At 51.9% G+C, this 16,768-nt stretch overlaps 1 protein-coding gene across 7 annotated transcripts in view; it reads left to right on the top strand.

Moving 5' to 3' along the window:
- RRBP1 (ribosome binding protein 1) overlaps positions 1–16,768 on the top strand; it is a 68,232-nt gene that overhangs the window by 50,796 nt on the left and 668 nt on the right. For 2 of the 7 annotated variants that reach the window (XM_081292651.1, XM_081292649.1), the window contains exons 8-23: positions 896–1,034; positions 3,153–3,322; positions 3,433–3,467; positions 6,667–6,757; positions 7,595–7,687; positions 9,214–9,306; positions 9,383–9,466; positions 9,613–9,702; positions 10,429–10,521; positions 10,913–10,984; positions 11,586–11,681; positions 12,367–12,450; positions 14,267–14,383; positions 15,199–15,282; positions 15,630–15,728; positions 16,200–16,347. In XM_081292651.1, coding sequence (XP_081148777.1) covers positions 896–1,034; positions 3,153–3,322; positions 3,433–3,467; positions 6,667–6,757; positions 7,595–7,687; positions 9,214–9,306; positions 9,383–9,466; positions 9,613–9,702; positions 10,429–10,521; positions 10,913–10,984; positions 11,586–11,681; positions 12,367–12,450; positions 14,267–14,383; positions 15,199–15,282; positions 15,630–15,728; positions 16,200–16,347 — 1,588 coding nt within the window. The remainder of the gene's footprint in view (positions 1–895; positions 1,035–3,152; positions 3,323–3,432; positions 3,468–6,666; positions 6,758–7,594; positions 7,688–9,213; positions 9,307–9,382; positions 9,467–9,612; positions 9,703–10,428; positions 10,522–10,912; positions 10,985–11,585; positions 11,682–12,366; positions 12,451–14,266; positions 14,384–15,198; positions 15,283–15,629; positions 15,729–16,199; positions 16,348–16,768) is intronic. The other 5 variants (XM_081292654.1, XM_081292653.1, XM_081292650.1 and 2 more) reach the window with 4 other exon arrangements.

Genomic DNA, 16,768 nt, shown 5'->3' with positions numbered 1-16,768 from the left:
TTGGAGCCTCACTTGGGTCAATGAGAAGCATTTATTGTCAGATCCTTCCTGGCCCTGTCCAAAATGAGCTTGTTAATTCTGTAGCCAGGGATCTGGTCCTTTGGAGAATTAGTTTCTTTGAAGATCTGGTGATGTGAGAGGCTTTGACCGACATTCTTATCCCAGAAGCTCAGTTTTGGGAATCATTGACTAGTGTGTCCATTGGAGTATTGATTGGGACCACCAGAGGTTGAGAGCAGCCTGCCTGCCACTGAATGGGGAAATTGGGAAACATTCGGCACCTCAAAGCTGTGTGTGGTTCTTAAGGACCCAATGATGTGGAAGTCTGTAAGATACCAGATTGAAAAATATGAAATTGTCATTTTTGTGGAGGAAAGATTGAATACTGGCAATTTTATGTGGTTCATTCTAATATTAAATGAAAGAGAACTGCCATATTAATGATCCTAAGCATGTGTCACATCCATGTGGGTATAAACGCATATTGCTATAGGCAGGAGACCCAGCCAACTGTCTGCTTCTGGAGAAGGCATCAAGGATTCCACTGGGAAACTCCTTATATACTTTGTTTGAATCAGTATCTTTGGACTTTTGCTACAAGCAAGTATTTACAAATCACTTGAGAAGATAAAAAATATTGAAACCCACCTCACAACCCCCACCCCCCAAATGGGAAATGCATGTAGGTCCCTGGAAGCTGCTTTTCTCACTGAAAGGATGCTGGGTGAAATTTGGGCAAATTCTAGGAAGTTTTTACATTATACACAAATCAGAGACCATATGGGGCTTTGGGAAGGGCAGGAGGTGTAAAGATTTTTGTTTTCTTCAACCTGGGAACTAATGAGGGCCCAGCCTCCTCCCCTCCTCACAGTCATCTTTTCTCTGTCCTCTCCAGGTGTCTCACAAGGAGAGTGAGGAAGCTCTGCAGAAGCGCCTAGATGAGGTCAGCCGGGAGCTGTGCCACACACAGACCAGCCATGCCAGCCTCCGGGCAGATGCCGAAAAGGCACAGGAGCAGCAGCAGCGGTTGGCAGGTAAGGGCAGTGTTCTGATGGCCCCTGCTCCTGGTGGGTCCCAAAGGAGTCTGCCGACTGTCCTATTGCCGAGGCCAGGCCTGTACCTATCCCCACACCCCAAAAGTTGAAGAGGCAGGGATGTCAGGACTGGCTGGAGTCACAGAGTCAGATTAAGAGCAGACTGTCCACTGGGTTTGGGGAGTAGGGCCTGCAAGGGCTGGATATAGAGGATGGTGCCTGTGTGGGCTACTAGTGGGGTTGGGGTCTGGGGACAGAGGCAGGGCCTGCAAAGGTTGGTTACCCAGCAGGTGAGGCTGGTGAGAAGTTGACCCTCATTCACTGTATTTCCTGAGCCACTGCCATGGGCACTGGGCTGGCAGGAATAGTGCCACCTGCAAGGACAGGGTTATGCAGCAGTGCCCTTTACACAAGGACTTAATCTGTGAAGGGACAGATGGTAAATACATTTGGCTTCCTGAGTCAGACAGTCTCCATTACAACTACTCAGCTCTGCAGCTGTGGACAAAAGTGACCATAAACAACATGTAAACAAGCAGCCTTGGCTATTCCCCCACACCCACTAGAGATGAAAACTATGGCATTTTACCACTGAGCTACCCAGCCCTCCTATCCTTCCTCCCTCCTTTTCTTCTTTCATTTATTTATTTATTTTGAGACAGGGTCTCACTAAGGTGTCTAGGCTAGCTTCAAACTTAAGATCTTCCTGTTTCACATCCTGAGTAACTCAGATTACAGATGTAAGCACCACTACACCTGGAAGGCTTATCTTTTTGAATAAAACTTTGTTTATAAAATAGACACGGGAGAGGAGCCTATAAGCCAGCTCACTGATCACTGTTCTAGAAGGCCTGGTGTGGCTTTAAACACAGGAGGCCTTTCTGAGGCAGGAGGGGTATTTAAACCTAGATCAGAATGATGGAAGGGGTCAGTCCCATGAAGAGTAATCTAGCTAGCATAGACCCCTGAGAGGGGAATGAACTTGAACTTGGCCTTGGGGCTTCTTATTAGCTACAAAGCCACAAAGCAGTGTTCATGAGCACTACTAGGGTAATATGAAATACCTGCAGACCACTAATGAGAAGATGATGGAACTCTAAAATGGACTTCAGCTGGAAGTTTCTAAAGATTCATTCTCTGGAAACAAGGTGAACAAGTGAATGAGAAGGCTAATGATTAATGTGGGGCCAGATGGGCAGGGCCCTGGTCACCTCCCTGTGAGGATTTTGGGTCCTGTGAAAAGTGTTAACAGGAAGGTCAGGGCAGGGGAATAGTACAATTTCATTTGCACTTCTGGGGTGGAGAATGGACCATGGGGGCAGGAGAGGCCCAGGGAGAACGGGCAGGCTTCTGTAGTTGTCCAGAAGGGTGCCAGGGCTTGGTTTAGGTGATCACAGAGGTGCTGCTACTGATGGGGACAGATTTGGCATGTGGTGACTGTGGAGTCCCCATGCTTTAGTAGTGGGAGAGAGGTAGAAAAGGGAAAAAGAGCAACCAGGATGAGACCTGGGAGGCAGGAGGCGTGGTTTGAGTTGCTAAATTAGATTTTGTTTGGAAGTGGCAGGTGGCAGAGCCTGGGGTTGGGGATGAGGTCAGTCCTGGTGGAGACAGCAGTGTCACAGGCAGGTGGACTATAATCAGCCATGAGACTTTAAGATCACCTGAAGAAGAGGACAGCTCCTGAGTAGGGCCCCAGGATAGGCTCTGGGGAGGGTATAGCCCGAGATCCATATAGTCACTTTCAAAATAGTTTCTGGCCATGTCACCCCTATCCTTGGTCTCAGCTAATATGAGCCAGAGTGTTCTAGAGAATGAATCTTCAGAAACTTCGACCAAAATCCATTTTAAATCTCTATCATTTTCTTATTAGTGGCCTTTGGGCATTTCATCTTGCCCTAATAGTCCTCAAGAACGCTACTACCAGGCTGTGATTTTGTTCAGTCGTGATTTAAGAAGCCCCAGTGGTTAGAAAGTATGTCTTAAGATCCCCAGGCACAGAGGAGGCTGGGGAGGGAGCTGTGTGCCCTGTGCGTGTCATGGAGAGGACAGCAGTCCTGGTACTCATCCCAGGCATTTCCAGCCCCTGACTTCTCTTTCCTTTTCCTTTTCCTGCAATAGAAATGCACAGCAAATTACAGTCCTCTGAGATGGAGGTGAAGAGCAAGTGTGAGGAGCTGAGTGGTCTTCATGGGCAGCTCAAGGAGGCCAGGGCAGAGAATTCACAGCTCACAGAAAGGATTCGGTCCATTGAGGCCCTGCTGGAGGCAGGCCAAGCCCGGGATAACCAGGTCAGCCCACTCCTGGGAGGATACTGCTGAGGAAAGGGGCTCCCCTCCTGACTAGTTGCTGTACAAGTGAGCCTAGTGGAGATCAAGGAATTTTCTGTGTCTCGTTCCAGGCCAGCCAAGCTGAAGCCGACCAGCAGCAGATGCGGTAAGCTGGCAGGGCGGCTGCAGGGGGCCATAGGGCTCTTGTCCACTCACTTCAGCCTTAGCTGAGGTGACTGAAGGCTCCTGAAAGCTCAGGCTTTCATTATGGCACTTGAGTTTCCCAGGAATAACCTCTTCAGAGGCCCCCTTCTACTCCTGTCATTCTAGTGGTTTAGAGAACAGGAGACAGGTCTGGGCAGGCAAACGGTCACCTTTGCAAAGAGCTATGTATGTATTCTCTGTTGCTATAACAAAATACCTTAGGCTGGGTACTTTAAAGAATAGATTTATTAGCTCATGGTTTGCAGGCAGAAAATCCAAGATTGGGCAGCTCCTTGTGTTTGACCTCTGGTGAGGGCTGATAGGAGAGCATGAAAGAGGAAGCATGCACATGGTGAGCCAGGAAGCCAGAAATCGGGGCAGGGCCAGTCTTATTTTTTAATAGCAACTCACTGTCAGGAACCAACTCACTCAGTGAAACCAGCATCAGCCCCTTCATAAGGCAGCACTCCCAGTGACCTAGCTGTCTCCCACTAGGCTTCACCTCTTAGAGGTCCCAGCACCTCTTAATTACTCCCATCAGGGAATAAGCTTCCAAGACATGAACCTGGGGTGTGTGTGTGGCGGGGGAACGGGACAAACCACATCCAAACCATAGCAAGCTCTGTGCCCACTCTCAAGGAGCAACACCTACCTGTGTGAAGAGTGGCAAGTGCTTCAGTGGGATGGGGGCAGACTTCTTGCCAGCTGCATCCATCCAGTCGTCATCTCCTGTGGGGGAAGACTGGCTGATTAAAAGGCAAGAGATTTTAGGGACTGAGGTCTATAAATCAAATGGGGAAATGGTTGTGGCCCAGGCTGTCTGCTGGACCAGAGGTTTGGGATGTTAGAGCTGACCTTGCCATGGGGCTGTTTTCCTTTGTTTGTGATGACTTCATTGCTGGCAGTTCTCATTTTCCCTCAGTCAGCAGCCCCAGTCCTGGACTTTTTTGCTCAGGGGCTGCTTGCTGTTGCTAAGGCCAGAGCTGACACCTGGGTGGAGTCGCTGAAATCAGGGAACAGAGTCCTTGTGACCATCAACTCTGGGACAGGTGTTCACAGTCTTGAGAGGTGGGTCCTGGCTGCCATGGCCAGGGTTCCCTTGAGCATTGGGTGGGATGAGCCATGGAGTATGTCTTTTCTCTCAGCTCAAACACTTCTGGACGCATTCTAGGATATCACCCAATAAGATCCCTTTATTCTGGCCATTGCTGCCAAAGAGTCACCTACTATTATGCTTCTCAGCAGGTACAGCTTCCTAGGCGTATAGCCTGTGTTCCTCAGCATCCCTAGGGCTCTGTGGTTTGGGGACTGGAGAAAGAACCCAGCCGCCTTCTTGTGGAAGACCCAGAACCCAACCCTTCCCTTCTTCCTTTCCTAGGAAGCATGGGTAAACTTTATGTCTCACAGTGGTTATTTTTTTAGGGGAAGAGAAGCTCTATTTTTTTTTTCTTTAAGCTCAGATTCTTGAACCACTCAATGAACTACTAGGATAATTAAGTCACATTGCAGTTATTTTTTAATTTCAAATTTTTGCAGAAATGATCTGGTCGAAGCTGGTTCCTTTTCTTCTCAAATAGTTTACCTACAAGTTGTTTATGCTGGGCCATCCTGTTCTGGGATAGAGAGAAGTGATTCAGTTCCAAACTTTGTTTCTACAACTTGACAGAAGCTGCTAAGGGGATGAGGGTCAGTGTGTCCTTACCACTGCCCTGCAGACTCTTCTTCAGGATCTTGTTCTTCTGGGGTCTCTCCAGAGGTGGTCTGCTGGAGGATTCTGTAGTGTAATATAGGGATTGGAGGGATAGTCTGAGGGGTTTCAGTAGAATTTTGGCTGTGGGGGGGCAGGTACCGGGGATTGAACTCAGGGAGACTTGGCCACTGAGCCACATCCTCAGCTAAGTGAGTTGCTTAGCACTTCACTTTTGCTGAGGCTGCCTGTGAACTTGCAATCCTCCTGCCTCAACCTCTCGAGCTGCTGGGATTACAGGCATGCACTGCCGCGCCCAGCCTTTCAGTAGAACCTGGAGGGTGGGGTCACAGTTCTGTGGGCCTAAACTCAATGTCCAAAAGTCAACAAAGCTCTCAAGGCCATATGCAAACTGTATGCAGGTTAAAAATATAAGGCTGTGATAAGCCAGACTTCATTATCAGATAGGTGGTCAGGACAGCCAGCATGCTCAGCCCACACTCGCATTATGGTCAGCATTAGTGTGTGTTAGAATGGTTGTTTTCAAAGGTCTTTGACCATGACCTTTAGGAAGAAACACAAATACGTCTGTCCCCATGTGGCCTGCAGTGTCCACCACAGCCCTCCTTCCTCAGGCTGCTGGGGTGCTAGCTCCTTTGGGGGACTTCCTCCTGCATCTCAGGAAGTGGCTTGAATTGCTGATTCAGACCACTGTTGACCACTTCTAGACTTTAGATTTCTCATGTCCCTGGGTCTCCATCTGTTGCATATCATAATGTGGAAAGGAGCTTGTTAAAAGTGTCCATTCAGAACTGGTCCCGAGAGCCTTGAGTACAGTGCTGTAGTGATGGTGACCTCTCATTTCTGGTTGAAGGGCACAAGGAAGTGAGGCACTGACACTCAGGGATTCTACAGTGCTGGGGAGTCGTCTCAAGGCTCATTTCTTCCTCAAATCCCAGGATATAGAAATGAATGGTCCTCCATCGGTCCTTGGTTCTCAGAAAAGTTAGAAGTCAGGCTTTGGGGAGCTGTCAAGAGCAGTGGTGCCCAGGTGTGAGGTGACAGCACTACTGTGAGTTTCCAGCTCACACCTTAGAAGGCCCAGCCTAGCTGAGAGTCAGGTGCAGCCATGTGGAAGGACCAGCTGGCATGTTCTGTGGTGACAAGATGGGTTATACCAAACTCAGTTCAAAGAGTAGATGTCCTGGAAACCTAACTGCTGGGGCGCATCCTCTGCTGGCCATTGGCTGCTCTGGAGCCAGTGCCCTGGCCTCTGAGTGGTCGGCATGAGGCAAGGTAGAAGGGTGTGTGCCTCACAGGTGTTCCTTGGGTAGAGGGGGGTGTTAGGCTGGCTGGGTGCCCTGGGTAGAAGAAAGGGGTTCTCCTGAGATGGAACTGGAGGGTAGGCATGGACCCTTGGAGCTGAGGTGGTGACCTGCTGTGGTAACCATTTTCTCTCCCCCCTCCCCACCAGTCTCAAGGAGCTAGAATCACAAGTATCATGTCTGGAGAAGGAGGCCACTGAGCTCAAGGAGGCTGTGGAGCAGCAGAAAGGGAAGAACAATGTGAGTGTGGAGGGCCTCTGAGCTGGGGTGGGAGGACCAAGGCAGAGCTGTGTGAGCCCCGGAAAGGTTTTCACAGTCACCTTAAGGCGTCTGCTGTAGAACCTGCCCTACGATCAGGGAGCCCAGCTTTGCTTCTCCCTCTGTTCTCACTGTTGTTTACTCTGGGAGTTTCCTCTTCTTGTCTTGCCTCCTCATCCCCAGCTCCTCCGTATGTTCAGGGTTGACTGCCCTTGGGGCAGGTAACGTCATTACCCAAACATGGACAGTGGTGTGACCCATGTGCCGATTGACCTGGTCTGGGTCATGTAGCCACCCTGAGCAGATGTGGGTGAGGGAGGCTGGTGTTAGGAGAAGGGGAGAGAGACATGCCGGCCCTCTCCAGAGGGCAAGGGCCTTCACCCACATCCTTCCCACCTGCCCTTGTCATGGAGCAGGGCTTGCTGGTTGCCTTGCTGCTCCCAAAGGAGGTCTCACTCCTAGAGCCAGCCGAGGGAGTCAGCTTGCTGTGTGGTGGCAGGAAACTCCTCTCTGAGGAAATAGATCCGTCCTTCCTCCTCCTGCAGTCTAGTCTCCACTGAAAGGGCGCCTGCCTCTTCATCCTCTGTGTTCGACCATTCCGGCATCAGGTGGCAGCACCTTGGCCTTGTGCTGAGTGCCCCCAGGAGAGGCCACATGAATGTGGGCCAAGAAAAGAGTGGGTCCTATACAGGGTCTGAAGTGGGGCCATGGGGTTCTCTGAGCCCACCCCTTTCTGAGACCAGCTTGAGACCAGTCCACAGGAGCTGGTCATTGACTGACGGGTGTGGGCTACTGACTTCCCCTCATCTCCCCTCCCAGGACCTCCGAGAGAAGAACTGGAAGGCGATGGAGGCACTGGCCTCGGCTGAGCGGGCCTGTGAGGAGAAACTGCGTTCCCTGACCCAGGCCAAGGTCAGAGCCCTGGGCATCCTTAGGCTGGCCAGCTGGGATAGCAGCACCTGCCTGGTTTAACTGAGTCCACAAGATATGGAAACTGTGTAGGGGACAGTCTTGGCCTCAGTGTCTCATAAATCCGTACCAGGGCTCCCAGGCTCAGCATGCAGTGTCCTCTAGTCTCTTCATTCTTTCCTTCCTCTCCCTATTCCTTCCTGCCCCTCTTTCATTTCTCTTTAAGAGAAAGGACGGAAATGTGCACCCTCAATTGTTTTTCCTCAACTGGGCACTCTGTTATGAGGGTACAGAGCTGAGCATGGCCACAGCAAAGACTGAGCGGGCTTGGGGAGTGCTGTGGACTGCACACTCTGCGAGTGTGCCCAGGGTTGCACTGGCTTCATGGCCTTCAATCATTATTTTTATCCAGAGGTACTTGGAATAATCCTGCTTCTTTCTCAGGCCCTCTGAAGTCACCGTCCAGTTGGTTCCATGTGTGTTCTTAGGGGAGGACATCTTTAGCAGTGAGCTTTTAGGGTATTGTATCCAACTCTCTGTGACTGGGGCCCCCATTTGCCCTGGGCTGGCTGGAGTCAGTGTGGAGGCTCTGACTAGGGCAGCAGCACTGACACTCTAGCCCACCCTTTTTTTGTCACACATTTTCATCCCTTGTGAAAGGCCAGCCCCTTCCAGCCTTGCTCCAACAGAGGGAGAGCCTGTCCCAGTACCTGAACTTTGCAGTGACTCCCATGATCCTTCCAGGAAGCCTGAGGGTATAAAGATGAGACCCAGAGAGCAGGCAATAGGGCAGAAGTTGTAATTAGATTATTAGAATCTTAGAGAGATAGTCTGGCCACTGTGTGGCAAGTGCAGAAGCTGTTGCCAGGCTGACAGCTTGTGGCCACACAGGCAGAAAAAGACAGAAGGCGGCCTCCAAGGCTCATGTGCTTTGCCTTCTGACTCATGACTGGAGAACCTGAGTGGGCATGGTGGTCATGAGGCCAGGAGTCCAGGGCAGGCCACAGCATCATCTCTGGATAATTGGGCAAGACAAAAAGGGTCTGCTTCTCAGGCTTAGTTCAGACCAGGGGTTTTGTGGTCAGACTAGGGGTCTGTTGTCACCTGAGGAAAATCAGGTCCAGCCCCATACAGGGTGTGAAGTCAAGCTTCAGGAGAGACCCCAAGCAATGCCCTGTCTTCTCTGAGTTGGTTTCTTCCTCTAGAGATTGGGAATGTTGATTCTTCCTTCCTCCAATGGGTGCCTAGAGATGAGCTCCCTGGGGATACCTGTTCATGGCTGGCACTGGCCCTAACTGTGGCATGCTGGGAGGGCTGGGAAAATAAGAGCTGGCAGAGTCTGAGTGACTGCTGGGAGGTGTGGGTTAACTGGCACCTGCCACCTGGGGCTTCCCATTGTCCTTCCTGGGAGCACAGACTGGGGAAGCCCATCTTTTCCTTTGATTTTTGTCTCACCCCTGATGAGCAGCTGAGGCCCTTCCTGGTAGGAGGCTGAACCCTGTTCTCTCCCTCTCCCTCTCCCCTTCCAGGAGGAATCAGAGAAGCAACTCCGCCTGGCCGAGGCCCAGACCAAGGAGGCCCTTCTGGCGCTGCTCCCGGAGCTCTCTGTCTCAGAACACCAGGTAGTCGGGGGTGGCTCCCAGGGATTGTACTCCCCCAGGAGCATTCCCCACCCTCACCTTCCACGTTTCCTCGTAGAATTATGCTGACTGGCTGCAGGAACTCAAAGAAAAGGGCTCCCAGCTACTGAAGAAGCCATCAGCGACCACAGAGCCCTCCTCGGTAAGCAAGGCTGCCAAGCAGGTGCCCTTGGCAGGGGCTGCCACTGTCACCCAAGCTCTCCTATCCCTAGGAAGAAAGTGCCCAGAGTCATTTCAGTGGGTAGCTGTGTTGGATTCACTAGACACTTGTTCTCCCTCTGTCCTCAGGACCTGGCCTCCAAGCTGAAGGAGGCTGAGGAGACCCAGAACACCCTGCAGGCTGAGTGCGACCAGTACCGCACCATCCTGGCAGAAACGGTGAGCAGCCAGGGCAGGGTCTCTGGGAACTCTGTGCTGGGTGATAAGAGGGTGCTGCTAGGAGGAGAGCTTTGGGGCCTAGAGTGCAGGAGTTGGCATAGTATCTCCAGAAACCCTCTGGCTCTGTGTGACCTGGGCAGACCTCTGCCCTCCAGACCTCATTTCTTAGACTGGATGGTAATGGGATGGATAAGTCTCTTAGGTCTTCATTATTTCTAAGCTGAGGAGAGGGCTGAGTTGAGGGTTTGAGGCTGGTCTCCAGCGGGAGAAGGGACTTGGTTATAACAACAAGGAATAATTGGGCAGGCAGTTGTGGGAAAAGTCAAGGTAAGATTTGGCCTGACTGGGTTGAACCCCTCCCTGACTCCAGGAGCAGTGCTGGGTCCAGCCCTTCCCAGTTCTGAGCAGTTCTGTCTTGTATTCCTTGTTCTGGGCCACCAATGGGATCAGCACCTGTGGCAGAGCCCAAGAGCAACAACAGTTCTAAGAGCCTCATTTGGATCACAGACCTCATTTCCTGGCATGGTCCTACAAGCCAGCACACTGGATAGAAACCTCACTCCTGGGACAGTGGCCACCTTCCCTCCCTACACAACACTGAGTCTTAAGCAGAGGAAGTACCGGCCATCATTCCAGAGGACCTGGGGACAGGAGTGCGTTTGAGTGTAGGGCAGGGCCGAGGAGGGTGACAGTCCTGTCTCACCGCTCTACTCCTTCCTGCCGCAGGAGGGCATGCTCAGAGACCTGCAGAAGAGTGTCGAGGAGGAGGAGCAGGTGTGGAAGGCCAAAGTGGGAGTTGCGGAGGAGGAGCTCCAAAAGGTATCTTGGCATGTGCATCTCCCCAGGGCCTGGTGGCATGAACATTGCTGCTGGGCTCAGGGAAGCCAAGTGTACTCTACTGAAGACACATGGCTGGGTTGAAATTCCAGAGCCCACAAGAGAAGTTAAGAGGATCTGTCACTTAGGAGATGCATATCTCTGTTGGCATTTCTGGGGGTACCCTGTGAAGCGGAACTGTAGAATGACAGTGGAGCTCCTCAGTCTCTAGGAGATTGTGCTCCTGTTCTCATGCTGGACTCTATCCCCACTCCCAGGAGAGACTCCTGCAGGCCACCAGAGCTTCATCTTGGCTTGGAGATGGTGGCACTACTCGTCCTGGGAAACATCCCCAGACACCTATGTTTCACAGGGCATTTCTTTTGCTTTGTAGTCACGGGTCACAGTGAAACATCTCGAAGATACCATAGAGAAGCTAAAAGGAGAACTTGAAAGCTCAGATCAGGTATGTGGTGCTTCTGTTCTGAGAGTTGGTTTCTCTTGTCCTATGAGTCTCTTTGAAAGTGACATTGCAGAGGCCATTTGAGTTACTCTTCTCAAGGATCACTGGCTTCTCACCTAAGCCAAGTGATCCTATCCTGTTTTGCTTTAATGAGAGACCTTCATAATAACCTTAGAGGCCTAAGACAGCTACAGACCTGTGCATAGTTGTCCAGCCCTGACCAATGGTGGCTTTGGTCTTGGCCTTCACAATCAAGGGTGTGCTCAAGGGAGCCCTGGTGTTCCTTTACGCACCTAAGCAAGCCCTGGCCTTGGAGAAAGTGCCCCTGGTACCTACTTTTGCAAGTGTATCTAAGAATTGCCCTCTCCCCTGCTCCTTAGGTCAAAAACATGTCAGGACCCAGGAGTACTAGAGTTGAGGTACTCTTTTCAACAAGGAGTTCTCTTGCTAGGGCTTGGTTTCTTATTAGCCTTGATTTATTTGGTAAACTGATGGGCCTCAGGGGCTTATCAGAGCCAGCCAGACTGTCCGTCACCCCACTCTCTGTGGCTAGTGCCCCCTGCTGGCCAACTAGAGGCTCTGATGTATGTGTATGTCCATCCAGGTGAGGGAGCACACCTCACATCTGGAGGCAGAGCTAGAGAAGCACATGGCAGCTGCCAGCGCTGAGTGCCAGAACTACGCCAAGGAGGTGGCAGGGGTGAGTGCACACTCCACGGACTTGTATGCCCTGCCTAGCCAAGTCTGGGTCCTCCCTAGTGGCTCTTCCTCAGCCCTTAGGGAGCTGTTCTTGTCATCTTGAGCCTTGAAGTCTGTGTCATTTGGTTTTGTCTTAAATCCTGCTTATGCCTCATCAAAGGGTCAGATCTGAGGTGTCTGGGGGTAGGTTGTGAAAAGGCAGCCCCACTCTGGGGCGCAGGGGCAGAACAGGGACAGATCTGGCTGGGCACTGCAGCAGGGGGTGCATTTTACATTCCAGATCATCCCCTGAGCATGAGAATTCTCTGCCTGGCTTACTGATTGATGTCATTTCCAGTAGGGAGTGGGTTTAAATCTGATAACTGTTTTCTGACTGTTCAGAAGAGGAAAGCAAAAAATTGGCAACCCGAGTCCTGGTTTAATCTCACCCTTGGGGCCTTGTTTTTTTTTTTTGAACAAGAGATTAGGGCAGATGTCTAAGAAGGCCTGAGATAGGTGTGCAGTGAACACTATCCTTCCTAAGTCTTCAAAAAGGAAATTGTAGCTATGGGAAGCCTGGCCCTGCTCTGTGATGATCACTAGTGTTTTGGGTAAATAGATGTTAGGTTTTTGTTTTGCCTCTAATTCACTGGAATTGGTTTTCTCTTCTCTCCTTTTCCCTATCACCTGGCTGTTTCTTCCTCAAGTTGAGGCAACTTTTATTAGAGTCTCAGTCTCAGCTGGATACAGCTAAGAGTGAAGCCCAGAAACAGAGTGACGAGCTCGCCCTGGTAGGTGAACGTGGAGTCCAGCATGGGGACTGTGACGTGCGGGGCTCGTGTGTGTGAGATGAATCTGCCAGTCAAGTTTTGTTGTTCACTCAAAGATTTCTGCAGCTTAGCAGAGGGGGACAGTGTTCATCCATTAGCCACATGGGGCAGGAAGGCTCTTTGAGGCCCTCTTGGAACATTTGCCTAAAATTCTGAGCTGGGCCTGTGTCCACTGGGACCAGGGTGCACACCCCATTTCCCTCCCACTGGTAGCCTGTTCTCTTGCTCAAGGAAGTGGGGGTTCTGGGGGTCTGTTCACCTTGTAAGCCCATTTCAGCACTTACGAGCATCGAGGATGTAGTGACCCCTTGCAGATCCCTCCTGGCTTGGTTACCCACCGCACTGTGGCTCTTAGCAAGGCCTTGCCCTCTTGGGGTTTCCTCACCTCAGCAATGGCTCAGACCCATTCAGTCAAATCCACAGGTGTGTGGGGATGGCCTAGTCCCCACCTGGCCTAGTGCCAGGTTCTGGGTGCAGAGCTCAAGCCCCATTCAGATGTGAGGAGCTATGCTGTGCAGGTGACCTGAGTCCCGCTTGGCTTGCCCAGTTTTCAGCTATGGTGTCTAATCCCATGTCCCAGCTGCTTGACTGGTTCAGCTCTTGCCTCCATAAAGAGGTCACACCCTATCTAGTACCTGCTTGAGGCAGCCTTTACAACCACAGTCCATCTGTCAGATCTGTACAGGCTTTCTTAAAAGTCTTAAAGTAGTCATCAGCATTTAGAGATTGAGATATTTGGGGTTAAAATGTGCAGCACTGATGTGGAAGAAAGAAGTTCTGGTGTGCCAGGCTAGCACCCCCCACAGCCTCCACCAAGCCCAGCAGGTGCTCCCAGCTCCCTGGGTCCCCATCTTGAGCTCACCCAGGATCACTACTTGAGGGGGTATCACCCAGCTCAAGTCTCCTCCTGAGTTTAAGGCCAGTCATCTTGGCCATTGGCTAAGCCAGGTCGATGTTACAGGCCTAGGGTATACAGCCCATACAAGGGGTATGTGCAGAATCCCACGCCTAGGCTTTTTTATCATCTTTTCAACTACAGTTTGGCTTTTGCCTTTGCAGGCTGTTGGGTCAGAGGTTGTTGAGGTTGCCCCTTGGAGCAGGGCCTCTTGAATAGAGCCTGAGACCACTTATGTCCTCTAGAGAGCTCATGACCAAAGTCCCCAACCATGCCTCCTGACTAGAACTTTTACCCATGTTCCCTGAGTGATGCTACCACCCTTCAAATCAGAAGCTCAGTGGTCTGGGAACTTTGGGGGCCAGTGGATGTGCCACTTGCCCTCAGCCATAGAGATGAAGATGGGGTAACTTATTAGGCAAGGTGTCATCTTATAATCTTCCCTGGACCCCAGAAAGGGCTCCAAGCCATGGTTCTTGAAGAAACCAAGGGTATAGGCAGAACTGTTGGCAGCCTCTCTCTCCCTTTTGGACTCACTGCCTGTGTGGTCTGTGTCTATCAGGGGCCATCTCACTCCTAAGGAGGATTTCCCACCAGTTTATTTTGAAGCTCAGCACATGGGTCTCATTGACCTAGAGGCTTCTTGGCCTCCAGGCCTGTTTGGCTCAAACTGGGTGCTGTGGCCCTGCCCAGCTAATCTGCGTAGTGGTAGGGACTCAAACATTGGTCACAGAGAGCAAACCAGTAGGGGCCTCGGCTATTAAGAGCAGCTGCGGTCCTCTCTAGGGGAGTGTGTGTGTGTGTGTGTGTGTGTGTGTGTGTGTGTGTGTAAGGTGTGTGTGTGTGATTGGCTGTGCACAAACCCGCCCCTCCCTGTTTCAGGTCAGGCAGCAGTTGAGTGAGATGAAGAGCCACGTAGAGGATGGTGACGTAGCTGGGTCCCCAGCTGTCCCCACAGGCGTCTCCCCAGCTGAGCAGGACCCTGTGAAGGTTAGGGTGGTGAGCTGGTCCTCAGATGTGTCACTAACAGCCCCAAGTACAGTGCAGGGTGGGCAGCCTTCATGTTGATTGACGTGTTGGCTGCTCCCAGCCCTGACCAGCACCCTCCCCATCCCTCTTTACCTGGATTAGGTGCACCCAGGACCCAAAAGATGCAGAGCAGAGGGAAGGTGACCAGGCAGAGAGGCGGGCGGGGGTGGGAGTAGTCTGAGACTGGGAGTGCACCGTGCACCTACCAGGCTGAGAGAGCAGCCTTGGGTTGGTTCTGCAGCCACTGTAGGGGACTTGTCTCCTGTTGTGGCTCTTGCTGGGTATTACTAGCAGAATATCTGCTGTCCAGAGGGGTGGTTATTATTTATGTGGTCCTGGGGATGGAACCCAGGGACTCAAAAATACTGGGTGAGCTCTCTGCCACTGAGCTGCACTTCCAGCCCTCTTCAGAGTTTTGATCAAAGGAGCTACCACTTAAAGAGTTCTTGCCAAGAGGCAGGGGTCTGTCACTAGGGTAGCCACTGTGGGTTTGGGCCTTATCTCATGGCTCTGAGGCATCTTTCTTGTCCTGTGGGTCCTGTTAAAGGTTCCTGAGATTACAGAGGTTCCCTCAGAATCCTTTTAACCCACCAGCTTCTGGACTGCAACTGAGGTTCCATCTCCCCACAGGAGCATCAGGGATGGCTCATTGGGGCAGGGCAAGGCTGGGGGAACCCTAGAAGCAACTAAAAGGCAGAACCTATAGTCTTAGTCTGCCCCAGAGCCCTGGGCCCCAAAAGGGTCCTTCACCAGGTTCCCAAGTTATGTTTGTGATATCTCCACAGCTGAGAATGCAGCTGGAGCGGACAGAAGCCACCCTGGAGGACGAGCAGACAAGGAGGCAGCAGCTCACGGCTGAGTTTGAGGAGGTCAGGCCTGCTTGGTGGCTCTCAGCCCCTATCAGCTTTCAGACACTTACAGTCTCTGGGGAGCAAGCTGGTCATGCTGGCTCTCCCCTGCTTTGCCCACCAGGTGTCTGGGCTGGGCCATCAGCATGCTGGGGGTTGGGAGGACAATGGGATCCTGGCAGGTGGATGTTGAAGCCTTCTTGGGACCTCATGGCTAGTCTTGGAACCTCAAGGCTAGTCTGTGTCTTCAGGCTTGAGCTGTTGCACCATCAGGCTTGGGATGCCCCTGGTACCCAGGCAGATTTGGTCATTGACTGCTGAGATGTTGGTAAGGCTGCTCACCCAGGCCCACTCTGCTCTCTGATAAGGCTCAGACCACAGCGTGTCGCTTACAAGAAGAGCTGGAGAAGCTCCGTGCTACTGGTCCCCTGGAGTCTTCAGGAACTGAGGAGGCTGTACAGCTGAAGGTAGAGGGTGGGGCTGGGGCCTTGACCAGTCTTGACCTTGGAGAGGGGCCAGGACTGGGAGAACAGACCCCTAGGAACTGGCTTCCCTCATCACACATGGTGGGAGGGAGCCACGTCACATGGCAGCTGTTAGTCAGTGTAGCTATTTAATGTAATTTATATAAAACTTGGAAGTCATGTTTTAGGTACTGGTAGGTATATATATCTGGTGGCTGGCACATTAGACAATGCAGAGTAGCCCACACCTGTTGTCCTAGGCCAGGAGGTAGGTGGGGCTGGTGGGAGGCACAGTCAACACAGACCATTTCCTGCCAACCAGCACTGTCTGTTGTTGAGTGGCCCTTAGACAGCTTCCTTGTGCTCCTGGAAAGCTCCAGTCCCAGGTATTTGGGCCCTGTGGGTGTATACAGCTCAGGGTCTTACCGCTGATGTCATGTGAGGGCTGATCCCCTCCAACCCTGAAACCCACAGGAGAGACTAGAAAAAGAGAAGAAGTTAACAAGTGATCTGGGACGTGCTGCAACCAAACTACAGGAGCTTTTGAAGACAACCCAGGAGCAGCTGGCAAAGGAGAAGGACACAGTGAAGAAGTTGCAAGAACGGCTGGAAAAAACAGTGAGTGCTTCATCCATGTGGGGTCACAGGGCTGGCTCCCAGCCCCTGTGGCTTGGCCTGTTCTGGAGGTGGGCCCTGACCCCCAGGAGGGTGGATGGGAGTGAGCTTTTGGAAAGAGTTGGGTATGATGCTGGAGCCCCAGGGAAGCGGGACAAGCAGGAAGTGGGAGAAGCAGAACTAGGTGTTGGGGAGAGATACTTGTAACACGGACATTAGCCCACAGGGCCCAGAGCCCAGGAAGCATGGTTCTCACTGCAGCCTGCTTGGGCCCCGTCCCAGTCCCCCTGCCTCTGTCCTGGCCCCTACCTGCAGGGTTTTTCACCTGACTCAAAGCCCTAACACTCCTGCATCCTGCATTCTCACTACCACCAACTCCTAGGCAGCCAGCCCCAGGAAGTCAGCTCTGGGTCTCCAGACAAGTGGTT

The sequence above is a fragment of the Spermophilus citellus genome (genome assembly GCF_964194105.1).
Source record: "Spermophilus citellus genome assembly, chromosome: 4".
Classification (NCBI taxonomy): Eukaryota; Metazoa; Chordata; class Mammalia; order Rodentia; family Sciuridae; genus Spermophilus; species Spermophilus citellus.
The sequence above is the reverse complement of the archived record's forward strand: the minus strand, read 5'-3'. Positions and strand labels throughout refer to the sequence as shown.